Source organism: Paralichthys olivaceus, chromosome 20, assembly GCF_024713975.1.
Source record: "Paralichthys olivaceus isolate ysfri-2021 chromosome 20, ASM2471397v2, whole genome shotgun sequence".
NCBI lineage: Eukaryota > Metazoa > Chordata > Actinopteri > Pleuronectiformes > Paralichthyidae > Paralichthys > Paralichthys olivaceus.
This window is the reverse complement of record NC_091112.1, coordinates 1,147,984-1,167,500: the sequence shown is the minus strand read 5'-3', so window position 1 is coordinate 1,167,500 and position 19,517 is coordinate 1,147,984. Positions and strand designations below refer to the sequence as shown.

The 19,517-nt window shown below is 46.1% G+C and overlaps 2 protein-coding genes across 8 annotated transcripts in view; both read left to right on the top strand.

Annotated features, from left to right (window-relative positions):
• Positions 1–3,535, top strand: part of LOC109647662 (voltage-dependent calcium channel gamma-7 subunit-like) — a 23,962-nt gene extending 20,427 nt beyond the window's left edge. For all 4 annotated transcript variants that reach the window (XM_069516689.1, XM_069516690.1, XM_069516688.1 and 1 more), the window contains exon 6: positions 307–3,535. In XM_069516689.1, the coding sequence (XP_069372790.1) occupies positions 307–816 (510 nt within the window). In that variant the 3' untranslated portion in view covers positions 817–3,535. The remainder of the gene's footprint in view (positions 1–306) is intronic.
• A 2,278-nt stretch (positions 3,536–5,813) lies between these two features.
• LOC109643296 (voltage-dependent calcium channel gamma-4 subunit-like) lies at positions 5,814–18,405 on the top strand. 4 transcript variants are annotated; one of them, XM_069516461.1, is made up of 6 exons: positions 5,814–5,880; positions 9,936–10,274; positions 13,285–13,536; positions 15,502–15,585; positions 16,411–16,551; positions 16,671–18,405. In XM_069516461.1, exons 2-6 carry the CDS (start codon positions 10,244–10,246, stop codon positions 17,513–17,515), a joined length of 1,353 nt encoding a protein of 450 aa, XP_069372562.1. In that variant the 5' UTR covers positions 5,814–5,880; positions 9,936–10,243; the 3' UTR covers positions 17,516–18,405. The 4 variants fall into 4 exon arrangements, with proteins under 4 accessions (XP_069372562.1, XP_069372560.1, XP_069372561.1 ...); XM_069516459.1 differs by lacking the exon at positions 5,814–5,880 and adding an exon at positions 8,081–8,472 and having other exon boundaries at positions 9,939–10,274; XM_069516460.1 differs by lacking the exon at positions 5,814–5,880 and adding an exon at positions 8,081–8,472.
• Positions 18,406–19,517: the final 1,112 nt, after the last annotated feature.

Sequence of the window (19,517 nt, the reverse complement as noted above, 5' to 3'; positions counted from 1 at the left end):
ATATTAATAATGTAATGATAATTAAAGACTTTATTCCCGAAACAACTTTCAGAACCACAAGATGTTTCACAAAATATAACATCGCTGCATATGAAGTTAGCAAATCATAGAAGAGAGTAAGAAGAACAACTTTAACAAAGATCTCAACAGGTTTTAAAACTAGAAATAAAATGAACGAATGAAAATAACATCAATTTGATTTAACACACGAGAAACATAACAGAGAAACATGATGCCGTCGTGTGTTTGTGTGTTTGTGTGTTTGTGTGTTTATGTGTTTGTGTGTTTGTGTATTTGTGTGTCCAGGGTGCAGGAGTCATGTCCGTCTACCTCTTCATGAAGCGTTACGCTGAGGAGGAGCTATACAGGCCTCACCCCGCCCTCTACCGCCCCCGCATGTCTGACTGCAGCGACTACAGTGGCCAGTTCCTCCACCCAGACTCCTGGCCTCCGCCGCAGCGCGGTCGCAGCGCCTCCGACGTCTCCTCCGACATCTCCATCCAGCTCAACCAGACCCCGCCCTCGCAGGCGCCTCCCAAGGGCGGCAGCAGCTCCCATCCGACGCCCTCCTCCTCCGGGCCTTCATCGGCGGCCAGCTACCAGCTCCAGCCGGCCTCCTCCTCCTCCACCTCCTCCTCCTATCCACACCCCCTTCACCCGGCCTCCACCTTACCCAGGTCCTCCCACGCCCACGGTCACCCTCACCCCCACCCGAGCGGGCCCCCGCCCCAGTCCCTTCCCATGGCGGCGCCACCCTCAGCCGTGCCTCCGCCCCGCTATCACACGCACATGCGAATGAGCGCCTCGCCGTGCTAGGCTACGTACGCAGGGGAGGGACAACACAAAAGGGGGGGGGGGGGGGCTATATCAAACATCACAATACAACACACACACACACACACACCGTGTTCCCTCAAAGTGTGGGAGGAGGGTAAGTGCATGAAGGAGCGGGAGAGGAGGAGAGAGGGGAGGGGCGTCAGGTGGGCGGAGGTGTGACTCACCGAGATGGAGACGGACATTAAACAAAACTTTAACGCTCTGGGAGGGACCATGGGAGGAGGGAGGGACCGTGGGAGGAGGGGGGGACCATGGGAGGAGGGGGGGACGGAGTAAGTAGCAGCGACGAGGCTTTTGTAGTTTTTCTGACGAGTACTTCGATCATCAGGGTCGTGATACACAGACGAACCAACCGAGCGCTGAAGAAGCTTCATCTCCTGGAGGAGAAAACATTTACGATGCGTTTGATTTTCCATGGACACGGTCGGGACGTTTACCGCATGAAAACTCAGTAACTTTATAAATAAATGTAAAAACTAAATAATTAATCTAAAGAAAACTCTCGTTCAAGTCCGACAACAAATCAAATACTGCAAACGATATTCTATCTGTCGTGCCACAGTACAATCTCAATTAAATTGTACTTTAAATCTTAACAACATTAGTTTCACAGTGCGATAACACATTATCGAGTACATATATAATATATGTACTCGATAATGTACGTGTAATATATATTGTGTGTGTCAGAAGGATTCGTGTTCAGTTACTTTACAGCTTCGTCGAAATTATCTGTCTCACAACCGAAAGTAAAGGAACAGCAAATGTTTAGAAATTTAAAAACAATAGTTTTAATTGTAAATTCATTTTTTTTCATTTATACATTTTGTGTGTACAAAGAATATTCTCCAGGAAAGAAACTGTTTTATTTTTAGAACTTGTTTTTGCTTCACGTCCCAAACTTGTCCATGGAAATGTTTCAAAGTGAACATTACAAATACAACTGTGATCGATATATATATATATATATATATATATATATAATATCTTGATTATATATTATATTCGTATATTGCTCACAACGTTTGTCTTTGTACCGCGACCTTCAGCCACAACTCTTACGTCCACAGCCGCAGATAAACCGCAAATAGAGATTTATACTCCAACTGTACAGAAATTCTTCTTCTTCTCTCTCCTACGTTCTTGCTGAATTCCAAGTTAATGAAAACTCGCTCCCGTCCGTCGCGGAGTGTAAATATTTCCGTATGTTTTAGGTGTTTTAGGTCAGGACTTTTCTAAAGCTGTTTGTATTTCGAGAGCGAAGCTTCGGGACGAATGTTTTGTGGAACGAGGACGTGGCCGAGAGACTTTTTCTTATTTTTTGAAAAGAGAAAAAAGCATCGAGCGCAGGTGGAGACGGGACAAAAAGACCGTCGGCGCCGGTGGCACAATCCAAACGGGTGCCTTGGACTGTTGGTGCTGTTGCCATGGAGACGGGAGGTGTGTATATATGACGGTAACAATGCGAGCGGACGTCGGGGGAGCAGACGTCCGACAGCCGGGTTCAGATTGTGTTTGAATCCATTTCATTCAGGAAACGAAAGTACGTCGGTGGAAATGTTTCTCTTCTCATCTCGACGTGATTCCTGACAGATGAAGCTTCGGTTTCCTGAAGTGACGTTTGTCGCTTGTTGTCGTGCTTCCTGGACGTGACACTGAAATGAAGTGGAACTGTTCCTGGTTTCAAATAAGCGATGGAAAGTGTGTATCGTGGATGTTTGTCGGAGGTGAAGACGTTTTACTTTGATAAACATGAGCCTCCGTGGGGAGCAAACTGAAAACCTGAGCAACAGATGGTCTTGAATTCCAATGTGCTGCCTGTTTTAATCTATTATTAATGTGACGTAGCTTCGTCTCCTCTCACTGCAACGAGATTTGACCTTTTCTTTATTTTCTTTCAAATATTAGAAAAGAGGAAAAATCTTAAAAATGTGTTTTTGTCATAACGAAGCTCCAGATTTGTCAGAGCTCCAAAACCGTCACAACAAATTGTGTAAACAATCAGTGACTGTGTCTTATTTTAAATTTAACAGACGTTTCCTCAGACACACCCAGAAGACGGACGACGTGTCTCCACACGCCTTCTTGGACGTTTGGCGTCATCCGGAGTCAGAGTCTGTGCCGATAAATCATTATTAGGTTTCTAACTAACATGGAGGAGGTCTGCAGCAAGACATCAGTCCTGATGATTCGGCTTCACCTTTACTGGCCGCCACGTCGTCCGTCTTTATTAACTGTCAGTTGCTGCGTCCTTCGTAGGCTGCGTTTTACGACGCTGTCCCGTTTTCAAAGTTTCCTTCAAATGGTCCCAGCTAGCGACAAGACGTCCGATGCTTGAGCGTCCGGCCTCAACAGAACAGCTAATGTTACACAAAACGTCAGAACGTTCTCGCCGTCAGCTCTGTTGAAAGGCGACAGCGATTCAGGGGACAAGTTCCAGCCGATCACCACGTCCCTCAGAGGAGTCGTCCCCTGAATAGAGACACAGGTTGTGTCTCAAAAAGACTAAAGTACAAATGTTAAATTATAATTAACATGAATTATATATTTTTTATGTCTGCAGAATGTTTTTCAGTTTGACTCCCACTGAAGTTCTGATGTTGCACAGAGACGAACTTGCTCTTGTTTTATAAGCATATTATTGATCGTACCCAGCAGAGGGCGCTGTTTGTAGCCGTTTTTAGTCCCGCGGGGGGGGGGGGGGGGGAATCTGTGTAGCAAAGCCACTGCGATGTTAGCATCTTTTATGAATCTCCGCTCTGTGAGAATGAAATAGAAAATCATTTAGCAGCCGAGCTCTGAGTCGTGATCTCACACGTGCACAGAAACATTCACGTAGCCGACGAGTCGGAAGCACGGGCGTCGCGGCAGAGACGCTGAGCTCTGATGTCGTGTTTTTTTAATCGCACACGTTTCTTCAGACTGACCCGGGTGTAAATATCTGTTCACGCTGTCACAAGTAGAGAACGTTTTAAAGTTTACGTCCGGTTTCACTGGATACGTGTTTGATTTCATCACCTCGTGATGTTTTGATCTGCAGCCGTGTGTTCGTTAAGTTTCATACCAATAAAGCTTGCCTGGTCCCAGACGACTATCTGTTCCTTTCCTCTGTATTAGTATTAATATTTATTTATTAAAGGGTTCATGTAGAACTGATAGCAACAGAATTTATATCACTATTATAAATAATGTCTCGTTTTCATCTCCGGGTCATTTCTTCAAACTTCGTACGAAGGTTCATTCGGACTCTCAGATGAACTGAGGAGAGTTTGATGGTCAAAGGTCACAGCGGACTCACCAGTAACGTGTCTGACCTCTTGAACCGACCGTCAGAGGTCAAAGGTCACAGCGGACTCACCAGTAACGTGTTTGACCTCTTGAACCGACCGTCAGAGGTCAAAGGTCACAGCGGACTCACCAGTAACGTGTCTGACCTCTTGAACCGACCGTCAGAGGTCAAAGGTCACAGCGGACTCACCAGTTACATGTCTGACCTCTTGAACCGACCGTCCTTTCAGAGGTCAAAGGTCACGGTGACTTCATGAGTCTGGATAAATGTACAAACTGAAGTTTCACTGGTGACGTGGGATCATAACCACAGGGCGGTAACTCTACTTTCAGATGGAACATTGTTGACGTTCAAGCGTCAGATTCACACGTTTTACAAATAGAAGATATAAAATATAAAGTACTTTCGACCGTTTAACTCTTTTTTATTGGAGCTCTGCAGAATCAGAAGTTTTTCACTCAGACGACAGGAGCTTCTGATCCGTGAGAGAGTGAAACTCTGCTGCAGGTGTCTTCACTTCACTTCCTCGACGTCCTCTCGGGTCGTCCCTGCTGCAGACGAGCTGAGGTCCTGAGGCTTGAAGAGCAAACAGAGCCGCAGCCGAAATTCTCTGGTCCAGTTTGATTTTGCTCGACCTTTATTCCACCTCTGTGATTCCAGACAACTCGCCCAAACACTCATTATAAAGTTTTGCAAGTTCCTCTCGAGCCGTGGGACCGAGAGCGATGCGGTGACGTCTGTCTGCAGCTGAACTTTTCATTTCAGGGACAAACGTCTCCGATCCGACGAGGACGTCCAGCTGCTCTGTCCCACTTCAGTTATTCAGAGGACAAAAGAGGACAAAAGGTCTTTACACAAAGTTTTTTAAAAAACTTTAGTTTTAGTTCTGTGTAGTTTTTATTCGTCTCCAGTTTTTGTCTGAATGTTTGTTTTGCACAGCAGCTGAATGAAACGTGCGTTTGGAGTCTCCATCGTTAAGACGAGTGTCTGATGGTGACTCATACTTTCCTCTGCATTCAACATCCGGACGCAAAAAAAACTTCTGAGTGAACGTAGATTTTAAAATCTGCGTCATTGGAAGGTTTTTTCAAAAGTCTCAGGAACTTTGAGGTTCTGATGTTGATCTGCTCTTCTTCTTCACTTCATGTCTCCATGTTTGTCTTTCTGCTGGACGTTGATTTCCTTCTGTCCGTCTTCATCACTCTGTCCATCCCCTCCTGACACACACACACACACACACACACACACACACACACACACACACACACACACACACACACACACACACACACACACACACACACACACACAGATCGATTCTCCTCCTTGTTCTTTATTCAACCTGTGAGGAGCGTCAGGTTCTATCTCTCTGTTCTCATCCTTCTCTCCTTCAATTCATCTTTCCTCCTCATCAACAACAAAATATTTTACATCCAACCCACTCCTCTCTCTCTCCCTCTCTCTCTCCCTCTCTCTCCTCTCCTCCCTCTCTCTCTCCCTCTCTCTCCCTCTCTCTCCCTCTCTCCCTCTCCCTCTCTCTCTCCTCTCCTCCCTCTCTCTCTCTCCCTCTCTCTCCCTCCCTCTCCCCCTCCCTCCCCCTCTCTCCCACTCTCCCTCTCTCTCTCTCTCCCTCTCCCTCTCTCTTCCTCTCTCTCTCCCTCTCTCTCCCTCTCTCCCGCCCTCTCTCTCCCCCCCCCCCCCTCTCTCTCTCCTCTCCTCCCCCAGCAGTGGTCGCAGATGATGCTCTCCTGAAGGTAATTCATTTCCTTATTAATCGATATTTTCGCCGGTGCACGCGCGTTTACAGCTGTGCAGGCGCGCGCACCACGTGCACTGCGCATGAACACGTTGTACCTTGGTGAAGTCGTGCGGGAGCGCGCGTCGCTTCGTCAGTTGTGTCTGTGTTGAAAGTGAAGAGAATCAGTGTGGACAGGATTCACGAGGTAAATAAATCAATGTGATAAATTCAACGTTCACTGTGAAGATGCTTCAACAACAAATGTTTAGTCTGATATATTTAAATTAATTTATTCAGTCGTTAATACAACAAATACACTGGAGAGAAGTTTTCTTCAGTTTGTGCTGTAATGACACTAAACTTTATTCAACACAGTGACTCCACGATTTACAATTTAAACATGAAGCTAAACAAGTAGAATGTGTTTGAATGTGTGTTTGAATGTATAAATATGTGTATGAATGTGTGAATGTGTGTATGAATATGTATAAATGTATAAATATATGTATAAATGTGTATAAATATATGTGTGAATGTGTATAAATATGTATAAATGTATAAATATGTGTATGATATTATATTTTACCAGAAGAAAGAGAAACCAAAATGATTTCTTTGGTAGTTTTCAATATTTAGTCTCAGCGTGTTGGTCCCGTGGTCATTTATCGTCAGTGATGACTTTACACTATAAACAGCCGTGACCCAAAGGGAACACGCGTGAACACAGGAGCGTTCTTCCCATCATGCCTCAGTGGACCTTGTTTTCGATGGTGGCCCCTCTCTGGCCTCAAACGCTCCGGCCGCCTCCTTCAGCAGGTTCTGCTGCTGCTGCTCTGTATTCAGGCCGCGGCTGCGCTCATGATGCAGAGCAGAGCTGATCCGTCCTTGAACCCTCATCCTCTGTGTTGTGTGTGTTTGTGTTGTGTGTGTTTGTGTGTGTTTGTGTTGCCGCTGGCGACGCCTCACAGCTGTTTGTTCCGTGTGCTGCTGCAGGAGCATTAATCCACAGCGTCAGGCTGAAGAGCAGGTTTTTAATTCAAGGGGTTTGAGCACAAAAGAACAATGTCGTGACGATGACTTCCTGCTGTGTGTTTGTGTGGTTGATGCTGATTTACAGATCGTCCCAGGGGCCTCGGGCCCCGGGGCCCAGAGAGCAACTATCTGACTCATGCACGGTGCAGCTGCAGTTCCTCTAATCACCATTGGAGGGAGCGTTCAGTCAAAACTCAGACTGTGTTAATGAGCCGATAAAACTCCGACGTGACAAAATCCGGTTCTGTGGTTTCTCATCATTTAGAGTCAAATCATGTTTCTTTAAAATAACAGAAGATCAACAACTGGAGGACATTTAGAAAAGACACAAGCAATTCAATTACTAACGTGAGAATTTAAAGATTGCACTGAACGAGATCAAATCAAGGTCAGTTTACGAACAAGTCAGATGTTCCGATGTTGGTGTGCAGCTCATAAAAAGCTCTGTCTGAAACTTTGATTCGTCACTTTCTGTTCCTGTTACTTCACTGACGCCTTACTGATGATTTAAATTTAGATTACTGCACTAACTTGAATTACCGGCTGCTCGGCCCCTTCGTGATTTCTGATTGTGCGGCTCCGTTTCCTCTGTTTCCTCCGTTTCCTCCGTTTCCTCCGTTTCCTCCGTTTCCTCCGTATCTGTGAGATTCTCGGAGACGTGAACAGAGCGAGAGTCTTTTACTGGATCTCACACTGAGCAGGAATCCAGCCTTTAGCAGCAACGGCCAACCAGGGTCGTAAAGTAGTTTTAATATTCTACGGCAGCAACGTTTAAGTCAAACAATCGATAAGTAAAGAAAAACGATCACATCAACTCTCAGAGTCTTGTAACCTTTGATTTTATATCTCAGAGGAATTCAATGTTTCCAGAAAGAGGAAACAAACATCTGCAGAAAAACGAAATAATCGTCTGGAGTTAAAGTCCATCATGTTTTTTAATGATCCCGTTTGATCGTGAAGAACCGATTCTTGATTCTTGAGCGTGTTTCCGTTGGAACTGTTAAAATTCTGCCTGCAGCCGCTTCGGTGTTAATATTTGTTCTCTCACCAGCGTTATTGTTCCGTCGCCACGTCACCGTCAGCTCTGATCAGATCAACTGTCCCGATGGTCACAACCATGGTGTGTTGTTGTGTCGGAGACTCTCAGCTCAACGCTGCCTCTAGTGGATTTGTTTCTTAACCAGGCCAGCGGTTCTCCGACAGAACGCAGAGAGAACGATCTTCTCAAACAGCATCACGTGTTTTTATGATGCGACGTCGGAATCAGCAGAGCAACAGATGATCGTTACATAAAGACTCAGTGGTGCTCTGTTTGTTTTCTTTCATACATTTTCATGTTTTATCATTTTTAAATATTTATCTCAGTCCTTCTTGTTTTACTCTCCTGTTCGTTCTAATCTCATCGTCCCCTCCTGTTTCGCTCTGTTCCGCTTCTCTTCAGCCTATCAGCTACCAGACGCCTACATTTCCCCCAAGGATCCATAAAGAGTCGTTCTGTCTGTCGATGTGAGAATGTTGTTACAGCTGAAGAAGAACCCGTGTGGACCATCTGCACGTGGTTCGACGTGTGAACGACGTGAGTTCTCGGTGTTTTCGTTCTGTGTTCCAACGCATGAACGTCGTATTTCACAGATCTGTAAATGTCACATTCAGGGATTAGAAGAGCGACTCTGATGGTTTGTGGTCGGAAGCGTCTCTGAGTTCTGTGCTGGTGAAGCGGCTCGACCCCCCCCCCCCCCCCCCGCTGAGCTCCTGTGGATTTTGGACGTCCGGCAGTTTTGGCACCAGCCTCCAAAAAGAAAAAGAAAGGTTCGAACCCTGCGTGAGGGCTGACGAGGATCCTCTCCTCAGGAAAACTCTGCGTGTTGAAATGTAGTCGCAGCAGCACAGCTGTTCTGCTGAGGCGCCTTCGAGCAAAGCATCAGATTTCTGCTTGTTGGAACTTTGAGCCTTTAGCTGAGATCTGGTGACCGTCACACCAGCAGGAGGAAAGTTGGATGAAACATGCGACCGCAGCCAGTGACTCACGGAGGCTCTGCTGGGAAGGTTCCGTCCTCGTGTTCATGCCAACGTGTGGATCCAGTTACATGTGTGTGTTGGATTCGTCATGTATGACATCCAGGCCCGATGGAAGTCACACACATGTTTTTTTTAATCCCAGTAAAATCCTCTCAGCTGTTACATCCACACACACACGCTAACACACACTAACACACACTAACACACACACACTAACACACTAACACACAAACACACACAAACACACACTAACACACACACACTAACACACACTAACACACACTAACACACACTAACACACACTAACACGAACACACACTAACACACACTAACACACTAACACACGCTAACACTAACACACACACTAACACACACACACACACACACTAACACACACTAACACACACTAACACACACACACACACACACACACACACACGCTAACACTAACACACACTAACACGAACACACACTAACACACACTAACACACTAACACACACTAACACACACTAACACACACTAACACTAACACACACACGTACACACACGTACACACACACACTCGCTAGCTCCACCATAGACTTTGGAATTCACTGTTGCCATGGCAATGAGATGGAGCACGCTCTCTCACATCGCCTGTATTTTCTGTTGCTCTCTCTCTCTCTCTCTCTCTCTCTCTCTCTCTCTCTCTCTCTCTCTCTCTCTCTTTCACCGTGGAGGCAAATAAGCTTCTCCGCTTTGCCTCGTTCTTCTGCATCAGGTCTTAAACGTTTGTTGGTTTCGTTTTTCCAAACGTCGCATCGTCTTCACGCAGGAAACATGTTTTCATGAGTCCCCCGTTTTCAGGACTCCTGTCACGTCTGTTAATCAAATCCTCCTCTCACTCTTTCCTGTCTCTGTGCTCTTCTTCCCCTTGTCCTTTGCTACTCTTTCTCTCTTTCTGTCTTTCCTCTCACTCTCTCTCTCACCCGCTCTTTACTCCCCCCCCAAACCCTCCTCCTCTGTCTTTCTTCTCTCAGCAGCCACTGCCATGACAATTCAATGAGAGGAGAGGACGCCAAGTGAAGTATCCCCTGCTCGCTGGAAAGGAGGGGAAGGAGCGCTCAAGGTAAAGATACCAGAGGGAAGAGTATAGAAGAAGAGGAGGAGGAGGAGGAGGAGGAAGAGAGAAAGAAGAGATAAGAAGAGAGGGAGCGGCAGAGGAGAGGAAAGGGGTAAAGGGTGAGAAAGCGAAGGATAAACGGTGGATGGAGGCAGCTCAGACCGGGGCTACGGAGCGCTCTTCACCGACGAAGAAGAAGATCAGCAGCAGCAGGGGGGAGAGGAGATGGAGGCGAAGAGCAGAAACATGCCCCCAGGTAACACACACACACACACACACACACACACACACACACACACACACATACACACACACACACACAGATGCACATGTGGATTTGATCACACATATTCACATACATGACAGATATATACATGCACATCTGATCGGAAACATTCAAACACACAAACAAGCACGGACATTCAGGAAACCACCCATACGTGTACACACACACACACACACACACACACACACGCACACACACACACACACACACACACACAGTGCAGATGTGCACGGAGGGCAGGTGGTTCGGATGAATGTGTTCTGGTATTTGTGTAACCGAGCTGAATGTTCTCAGATCAGAGGTGTTGACACATGACGACTCCAGAGAATTGAAAATGTTGAAGTGATCAACGTCGCTTCATTTTTCCTTCTTCTGTCTTTCCGCTCTGTGGCTCCCGACGACAACAGCTCTTTATTTTTTCCTACAGTCGTAGAAAGATGATTAAAAAACAATTCTTTATTGACGTTATCTAATCAGGATCGAGAGCAGCAGCGAGGAGACGTGGGGCTGTGCCGCCTCTTGTCTTCTGAAGGAAACTCAGTTTTTAGCTCTGAAACCTGAATCATGTATTTACACAACATGTGTTAACCGGATGTTTCACTGGTTTGAAATATTTCAGTGTGAGAGTTTGGGAAAAAATTCACCATATCCATCAAAGTTTTTCGTGTTAAATCTTCTCTCAATAAAAGTAACGACCAAGATTTCAAGAATTTGAAGATTCGAGCTTCACACGTAAGACAAACAAAAAGTTTTATTTTGAAAGAACATGATGATGTATTTTATTGATTATCGTGGTTTTAAACTATACAAAATACAATTTAACGACTTAACAGATTAGAAATCAAACGTCGTTGTGAGGTCACATGTCAGTTCATTAGATTAGCTCCTCGTTAAGTTCAAGAGACTCAAGATGCTGTAGTAATATACACTTACACAAACAAATATTTGATTTTACTCATTCATGCACAAACAATTCAGCAGATTCCTTAAAGTCGTATGAAATCAAACTGTGATGATGGATGTTTGAGTTGGTTTTGAGGACAGGAACAAATATTTGTGAGAAAGATAAGTTTAAATGAGCCATAAGTAAAAACACAGACATACAAACACCCGGAGTGAAACAGCTCCTCAGACGTTTAAACGACACGTCGGTGGATGTCGACACATTACAGACAGAGACCAGATGTCTCCCTGGGAATCACCTTTTGCATATTCCAGCAGACGGGTCACCTCGAGGGTCAGAGTACCAGTGCTCGCTGTTATTTTGGGATTTGTGTTGCCATGGAAACAGCCCACAGGCCCATTGAATTAGCCGAATTCTTTTCAAAGCCTGTGATGCCCCCCCCCCCCCCCCCCCCCCCCCCCCCCCCCCCCCCCGCGATCCAGTGTTTGCATTATGATAAGATCATCTTATCTTAACTCGAGATGAGATAATTCTTCATTGGTCCCACACGTTACAGCAGCGAGAGGAATAAACATCAGTGAAGTAATTATAAGTACAAATACTTCATGTAAGGAGATACAGAAAAAATATAAGTGGAGGAAAAAACGAATGTATACAGTGTAAACAGAATAGTGTATAAGTACACATTAGGTATTAGTTGAAATCTCAGTAACTGAACAAATATAAACATGTGGACCCCCCCCCCACCCCATCAAGCTCCTCACATGTTTTATTTCCTGAAGCACGACAGATCTGTCGTTTCTCGATTTACCTTCATCGTCCTTCTCTCTGTTCACCGGTCCCTGTCCTCCTCTCTCCTTTCCCTCCTCTCCGTCTCTCATCACCCCCTCGTCTCCTCCACCCTCCTATTTTTATTAACGTCCTCAGAAACCTCCGTCCCTCCGTCCTGCTCCTCTGACGTCTTTTTATTCGTCTCATCATCGACCTCCAAACACAATTTCTGCCCATATCTGTATTTGATATGTATTTGAATCGAAATGTGTTTTTACCTGCTGTGAAAATATAAAATATTTCTCTAACTTTATTCTAGTTGTGATATTTAGGAGGAAACAGAATGAACATTCTTTTCTTCCGTGTCTCCCAGCGGTCCGTCCTCCACCCTCCACGGTTTGTTGTTTTATATTTTGGTTGATGCAGCGGGGTCGGCATTTTGTTCCTCTGCCGGCTGCCAACGTTTCTTTTCCGCCTCGGGCTGTGTACGTTGTGTTTTTTATGATTAGAACCCGCTCCAGTGTGCTCACCCAGAATATAACGGAACGATTCAAACCCTCGAGCTGCTCCAACCAGCTCCACGCTGCAGGAGCCCGGGAGGGACGATGATTCTGTTAATGCATCAATAATTCAGTTCAGTTCTTAAACTGTGCAAAAGTTTAAGTGGTGACATCGAGTGTCGAAGGGTCAGGGGCGCAGCTAGACTATCAGATACTGAGGCGGCGGGGCCCGGTCAAGGGGCCCCTCTTTTAATAAAGTTGTTTTAAAATTCACGGCTGATGGATCCAATCATATATCAATAATCTGTTATTGATCAGCCTGTGTCTAAGTCATCATCCTCATCATCATCCTCATCATCCTCATGAGACTTAGTCAGACTTGTCCTTAGACTTGGTATCAGTTTAAAATATATTGGTATAAAACCACGTTTAAATTTCTCTAGATCTGGATTTTTATTTGGATCTGCTCGTCCTGTAAACGTGTCGAGAATCATGAATTATTCCCTGAATCTCAATGTTGAAGAAAGAGGAAAACAGATCCTGAAATTAATGAGTTCTTCTCTGAAGCTCCCACTAAGTTTTACTGGTCAACCATCCAGAGGTTTTTCCATAATCCTGCTAATTATCAGTCAAACAAAAAGACAAACGTCCTCAGTGGAGACAATCGAACAAAGGACGCCACCGCGGGGCTGATGGATCCTCGAACACCGACAGTCCACGTGACGTTTCCAGGGTCCGGATCCTTTTATTTCTCCTCAGACCTTCACGATAAACGACTTCAGAGGAGTTTCTGTTTCCTCCTCAGATATCAGTTTCCTCCCGCGCCCGGCGATGGTGTGGTGTGAGCGGGGGATCCAGGTGCTGCTGACCACCATGGGGGCGTTCGCCGCCTTTGCCTTGATGACGGTGGCCATCGGTACGGACTACTGGCTGTACGCCCGGGCCTTCATCTGCAACAGCACGGCCAACTCGTCCCAGGAGGACTCCAACAACAAGGACAAGAAGGACCCCGGGGCCCTCACCCACTCAGGCCTCTGGAGGATCTGCTGCCTGGAAGGTACCGAACGTGTGGAGCTGTGTCGGGGGGGCGAATGTGTGTTTTGGTCATGTTGTCATCGCGGGGGGGGGGCTCGTCAGTGAGATCTGACATTAATACACACACACACACACACACACACACACACACACACACACACACACTCTCAACCAGTGCATGAGAACGATGTCACAGGATTGACGAGTTGCAGTTGTTGCCGTGACACAACTCGACGCTACGTGTGTCCTGTTACCATGACGATCACCACAGAAAACCACGCAGGACCTGATCTCACTGGTGTCTCCGCTCCGTCCTCTAGAAATTCAGTTTCATCAGAATGCGATGACGCTGTCGTCACATTATAAAATATCTACAGGATATATTTTGCCCGTGAACATGATCTACTCATTTTCAGCATTTTAAAATAAAATATTTTAATATTTATATTTGTTGAGATTCATTTTGGAGATTACCTTATTTTTTCTCAGTCGTATGTTATACATAATAATAATATAATTTAATTAAAGGTAATTATATTCGGTAAAGAAGTGTTTCCCATTTATTATCTAGACTGTGGCGGCCGGACAGATTCAACATGAACCAAAAAATATTTTACACTTCTCTGTGTTACCACTGTAGATCTGTGTTATATAGATCTGTGTTACCACTGTAGATCTATGTTACCACTGTAGATCTGTGTTATATAGATCTGTGTTACCACTGTAGATCTGTGTTACCACTGTAGATCTGTGTTATATAGATCTGTGTTACCACTGTAGATCATTATTGCTGTAGGAGGCACATACATATTCTATTCTGCTTCCTAAATTAGATCTGGATCAATAAAATGCCGTGCACCTCACACGCATGTAATATGAGTGATGTGCAACAGTGGCGCAGTCACATGATGTGAGATGCGATGCACCACTTGGTTCAGGTTTCTGCATCTCGAGAGCTGCATTCAACCTCGACTCAGACATTTACCGCCACGCGACCGCAGGTCGGACCAACGGCTTGATGGAAACTGCACTTTGCTGCCCATTCAAACAGCTGACGTCCCTGAGCAGCCTGAAAAAAACCTTAAAACTCACGTCCCTGAAATTTCTCAGCCACAAGCAGATCTTATCCACGCTCACTCATCTGCGGCACCAGCTATTCCCATAATGCATCAGTAAACATGATAATGAGATGTTGTAAAAGCTCGAGCATCGCTGGGTTGTTGCACAGTTCAGATATTCCAGATTTCCACAATGTTCGGTTCAAAGCCTCTTCTCGTTTTTTCCTCCACTTTCCTACATTAAAGCTCGTACAGACACGCACTGCCGTCGCCGTGAAGCTCATCGTGAAGCCCCGGAGCTCAGATGTGAGCGGTGACTCATCCACTGACTGATCCAGTGGTTTCCCCGTGTCGCTGCAGCTGCCAGACAAACAGGTTCAGTGGAATAAGACTCGAAGAGCTGGAATTAACAATCTGACACATGCACCGAACGAGATCCGCAAAGATTTGACCTGTGGCATCTTTGTCCTCCTTCGATCGGAGGCATTTAGTTTATCGTGAATAAGAGAAGTGCGATGAAGAGCTTTTCTTTGTGTGTTTGAATCAAATGAAATAAATGAAATCTGTCGACAGGATCTGAAGGTGAATCAAGCACCGGTACAACAGTCTGGACAGATTGACTTTATTCAACAGTGACAGCAGCAGACTGTGGTTCCACATGTTCTGTCGTCACTCACCTTCTTCACCTCCTCTTCATCTTCCTCTTAATTATTCTCAGCATCTGTCACCCCCCCACCCCCCACCCCCCACCCCTCAGTCATGCTGCACACAAATGAGTCTGTTTCTTTTTTTTTTTTATTGTTTCCACCATTCCTGCCGTTCTGTCTTCTTTCCCATCTTCCTCTCTTCCATGTGATATCGCTACCTATTCTTGCCACCATCTTCTTCCTCACTCTCTCCTCCTCTTCCTCACTGTCTTTTTTTTTCAGGCCTGAAGCGAGGCGTGTGTTCCCAGATCAATCATTTCCCAGATGACGCAGACTACGACCAGGATGCTGCAGAGTATTTGCTGCGTGAGTGACTGACACACACACACACACACACACACACACATTTATAAGTGAACAACAAATGCACACAGGCCTGTATAGAAACATTAGATCAGTGTGTACTGGAACACACACACACACACACACACACACACACACACACACAGTTTCCATCACGCAGATAGAGAAAGGACAGAAGGGGATGGTGGGCGGACATCAATGCACGGATGTCAGATTCAAGCAAAGCGTTCCTGGAGGTGTGTGTTTGTGTGTATGTGTGTGTGTGTGTGTGTGAGTGTGTGTGTGTGTGTGTGTGAGTGTGTGAATGCCCAGGTGCATGAGGTTTGGAGTCTGGGGGTGTACAGAAAGCTTTTTTTTTTTTCACATGGATTGAACAGCCTTCACTAATGGATTATTCTCAGCTCAGGACTGAGGTTTCACATCTCGCCTGCATTGTGACGACAGATTCTGTTCTTGCAGCCGTGAACCTGCTGCTCCACAGAGTTTATGATCCATCTGTATGTTACATAAAAGTCTATTCCTGTCCACCAGGCCAAGATGTGATCTTAAATTCTTGTTTAAAACACCGCGTGAAGCCTCGTGTGTACAGACGACTGCTGCACCGGAGCCAAGTTGTAGTGTCGGCTGCAGCGAGTCTCTGTCACACTTTCTCCCGGGAGTGTCACGAGGCTGTTAACTTTGCACCTTCAGATGGTGTCGAATCAAGAAAAACTCCGTCTGTGCTTTATGAGAAGTATTTTTACTTATCAGACACAGTAGAGTCCGAGAAAAGTTCAGGAAACGTGACATCGCAGGGGAAAGACTGACGTATCCGTGTTGTCGTCTCAGGTGTGGTGCGAGCCTCCAGCATCTTCCCTATCCTCAGCGCCATACTGCTCCTGCTGGGCGGAGTGTGCGTTGCTTCCAGTAGCTTCTACAAGAGCAAACGGAACATTATACTGGGCGGAGGAATTCTCTTCGTGGCTGCAGGTATGGCACAGGCGTTTGTGGCTTTTTGAGTTTGATATGCACGTGTTCGATTCCTGCGTGTGTGGCTGCAGATCAGGTTAACGGAGCTGCAGGTTAACGTGTCTCGTGTCTTCCCTCAGGCCTCAGCAACATAATCGGAGTGATCGTGTACATCTCGGCGGCGCTGAGCGACATCTCCCCGAAGAAGGACGAGGATAAGAAGTGGCACTACTCGTACGGCTGGTCCTTCTACTTCGGCGGCCTGTCCTTCATCCTGGCCGAGATGGTGGGTGTCCTCGCCGTCAACATCTACATTGAGAAGAACAAGGAGCTGCGCTGCCGCTCTCGCACCGACCTCTTCAAGAGCACCACGCACGCCATGCTGCGGCTGCCCAGCTACCGCTTCCGGCGGCGCTCTCGCTCCAGCTCGAGGTCCACCGACCCGCCCCACTCGCAGGAGACCTCGCCCATTGGTGCGTCCAAAACCTTCAGCCTGCCGCCCTCTGCCCCGCCCTTCTCTGTGGCCACCCTGCCCAACCCACACCACACCAGCAGCGGCGGAAGCGGAGGCGGCGGCGGCGGCGACATCTCCATGTACACCCTCTCAAGGGACTCCAAGCTGGGCAGCCTGGGAGGCGGCGCCCCACCTCTCTACGGCACGGTGGACCGAGCCACGCTCTACCAACTCCACAACTACTTTCCAAAAGATTCCGGCGGAAGCGGCGGAGGTGGAGGAGCGGTGATAAGCGGCGGTACGCTCCCATCTCATTCCAAATCCAACTTGGCAGCAGCGGCGGCCGTCGCCCAGAACGCAGCGCCGCTGAACACGTCCACATCGGCCACCACACCGGCCCAGCCCGCCCAGATCTCCACAGCCACCATGGAGAGGGACAGGGGCAACGTGGGAACCCTGGACCGACTGACCGCCAAGAGAGACAGGGATAGCAACTCAGACACGCTGAACAGGAAAACAACGCCAGTCTAAACCTCGGAGAGCAGCGAGAGAGAGAGGGAGCATCATAACAAAATAATTCATACGGACGTTAGAGAGGTTCTGAGTTGAAAGGGAGGAAGAGGTCGAACATGTGCGGGTGACACGTCAACGTTTCCGTCCTTGAGCCTGAGGTTTACCTGCCATAATCATCCACCGTGATCATAAACAGTCATAAAACACCTGACATCACGAGCTCATGACGCCTGCCTTAAATTGGTCATGACCTTTATTTTGAAAGGTTCCTCGTTAAATGTGCAGCGGTGAGGCGATGGAGGCTTCAGGGATTGTTTTCTTTGTCGTCTTCTCTTTTCATATTTAATTTGACAGAATAAACTGGGAGGTGCCCAGTGAGACCAGTCTCCCTGTGCAGCAGCAGTTGGGGGTTAAGTGCCTTGCTGAAGGGGCAGGGGAGTCAGTAAGTTCCTTCATCGACATTCAGTTTGAATTCAGATATATTTTAAACCCACAGAGTCTAAACTAAAGTTTGACTCTTTAACATGTGTCCAGATGGATTAAGCCACTTTTCTCGAGCTGACGATTCAAGGTCACAGTAACTTCCCTTAGAAGATTAATTTTCCATCATTAGGCAGCGGAGACATCGCTAAATGCACAAAACTGGATTGAATGGAAGGTTTTCACACTGTGAGATGTTTAGTTGCCTAAACTTGATTTCAGGGTGTTTTTTTTTATGACTGTTTATGGCGACGTTAAAATCCCGAAGGCTCTGAGGCAGCGTGCACACGTTGAGTGTTCCTGCAAAGGGCTGCAACCACAAGAATGAACCGGGTGGGGGTCAGTTCAGTTTACACTCAGGGGGCTGGAGATTTAGTCCGAGGTTCCATTTAAAAAAAAGTTTAAAGTTATAAAACATAAAACGTTTGATCAAGCCAAGCAAAAAAAAAAGCACATTGAATATTAATTATAAAGAGGAATTTGACAATAATTTTTATTTTTTTTGAAAGGAGGAGAAAACCAACCTGCAGCGGACGCACTCAATAAAGTTCTGGACTGAAACACGAGTTCTATAGATCTGATCATCGGACAGTAATATGCTGAACTCTTCTGGATCCGCTGAGTTTGAAAAAGGGATTTAACCCGACGACACGTCGGAGGAGGAGGGAATGAGAGAAGAGCACAACCCCTCCGCTCGTCTGTTTTAGCTATAAACTGTTTCACACTCTAGAATAATAAATGTATTACTGAGTATAATATGGATTACACTGACTTCACCAGAAGCACATAATGTCTGTAAACGGTAATCTTTGGCTTGTCTGTTCATTCTGAGTGATCGATTATCATCTCTAGGTTACAGGGGATTGTAACTCCTTGAGTATTAATATCATGTTGCTGGTGTTTCTATGGTCGTTATGGTTATTGCAGGGTATTTATACATTTTGAAATCTTTGGTTTTTCCTTTTTGTAAGTTTTTCTGTGTTCTCTCCAGGAGTCGGTTTTCTCTTGCTTGTGTACACTGGAGTCAGTGGTGTCACGTGGAAAGCATGTGCACAAAAGTGAGAGGGTGATTCTGTGTAAATTCATCCTCATCAGTAGTATCTTCTTTTTTTTTTAAATCAGGCAGAGTTGACTGAGCGTGCATGCTTTTATTTTTCAGCAACAGCCCTGACTTACCTCCACACTCACACTGACGGTGAAACCAGTCAGTCGCTGGCAACCTGACTTTCTAACAGTCGCAATATTTCAAGCAAAACACGATGGAGGTGAGATCGTCCAGTATTTTATTTAATTTCCTCCATCGAGGTTGTTCCAGGTATCAAACAGTACAAATGTACTTTGTATTCCCTTTTGTTCACCAATGTTTTCCTTCTCCTTCGGTTGTTTTTCTTTATTTCCTCTAATTTACTCCAGATGTTGTCGTTAATATGTCCCCTTCACAACCATTTTCTCTTAATTAGTCTTTTACATTCTAAACATTACCAACGTAGCCTAATGATCTGTGTTTTTTAATGTTCTGACTAGTGTATAACTGTAGGCG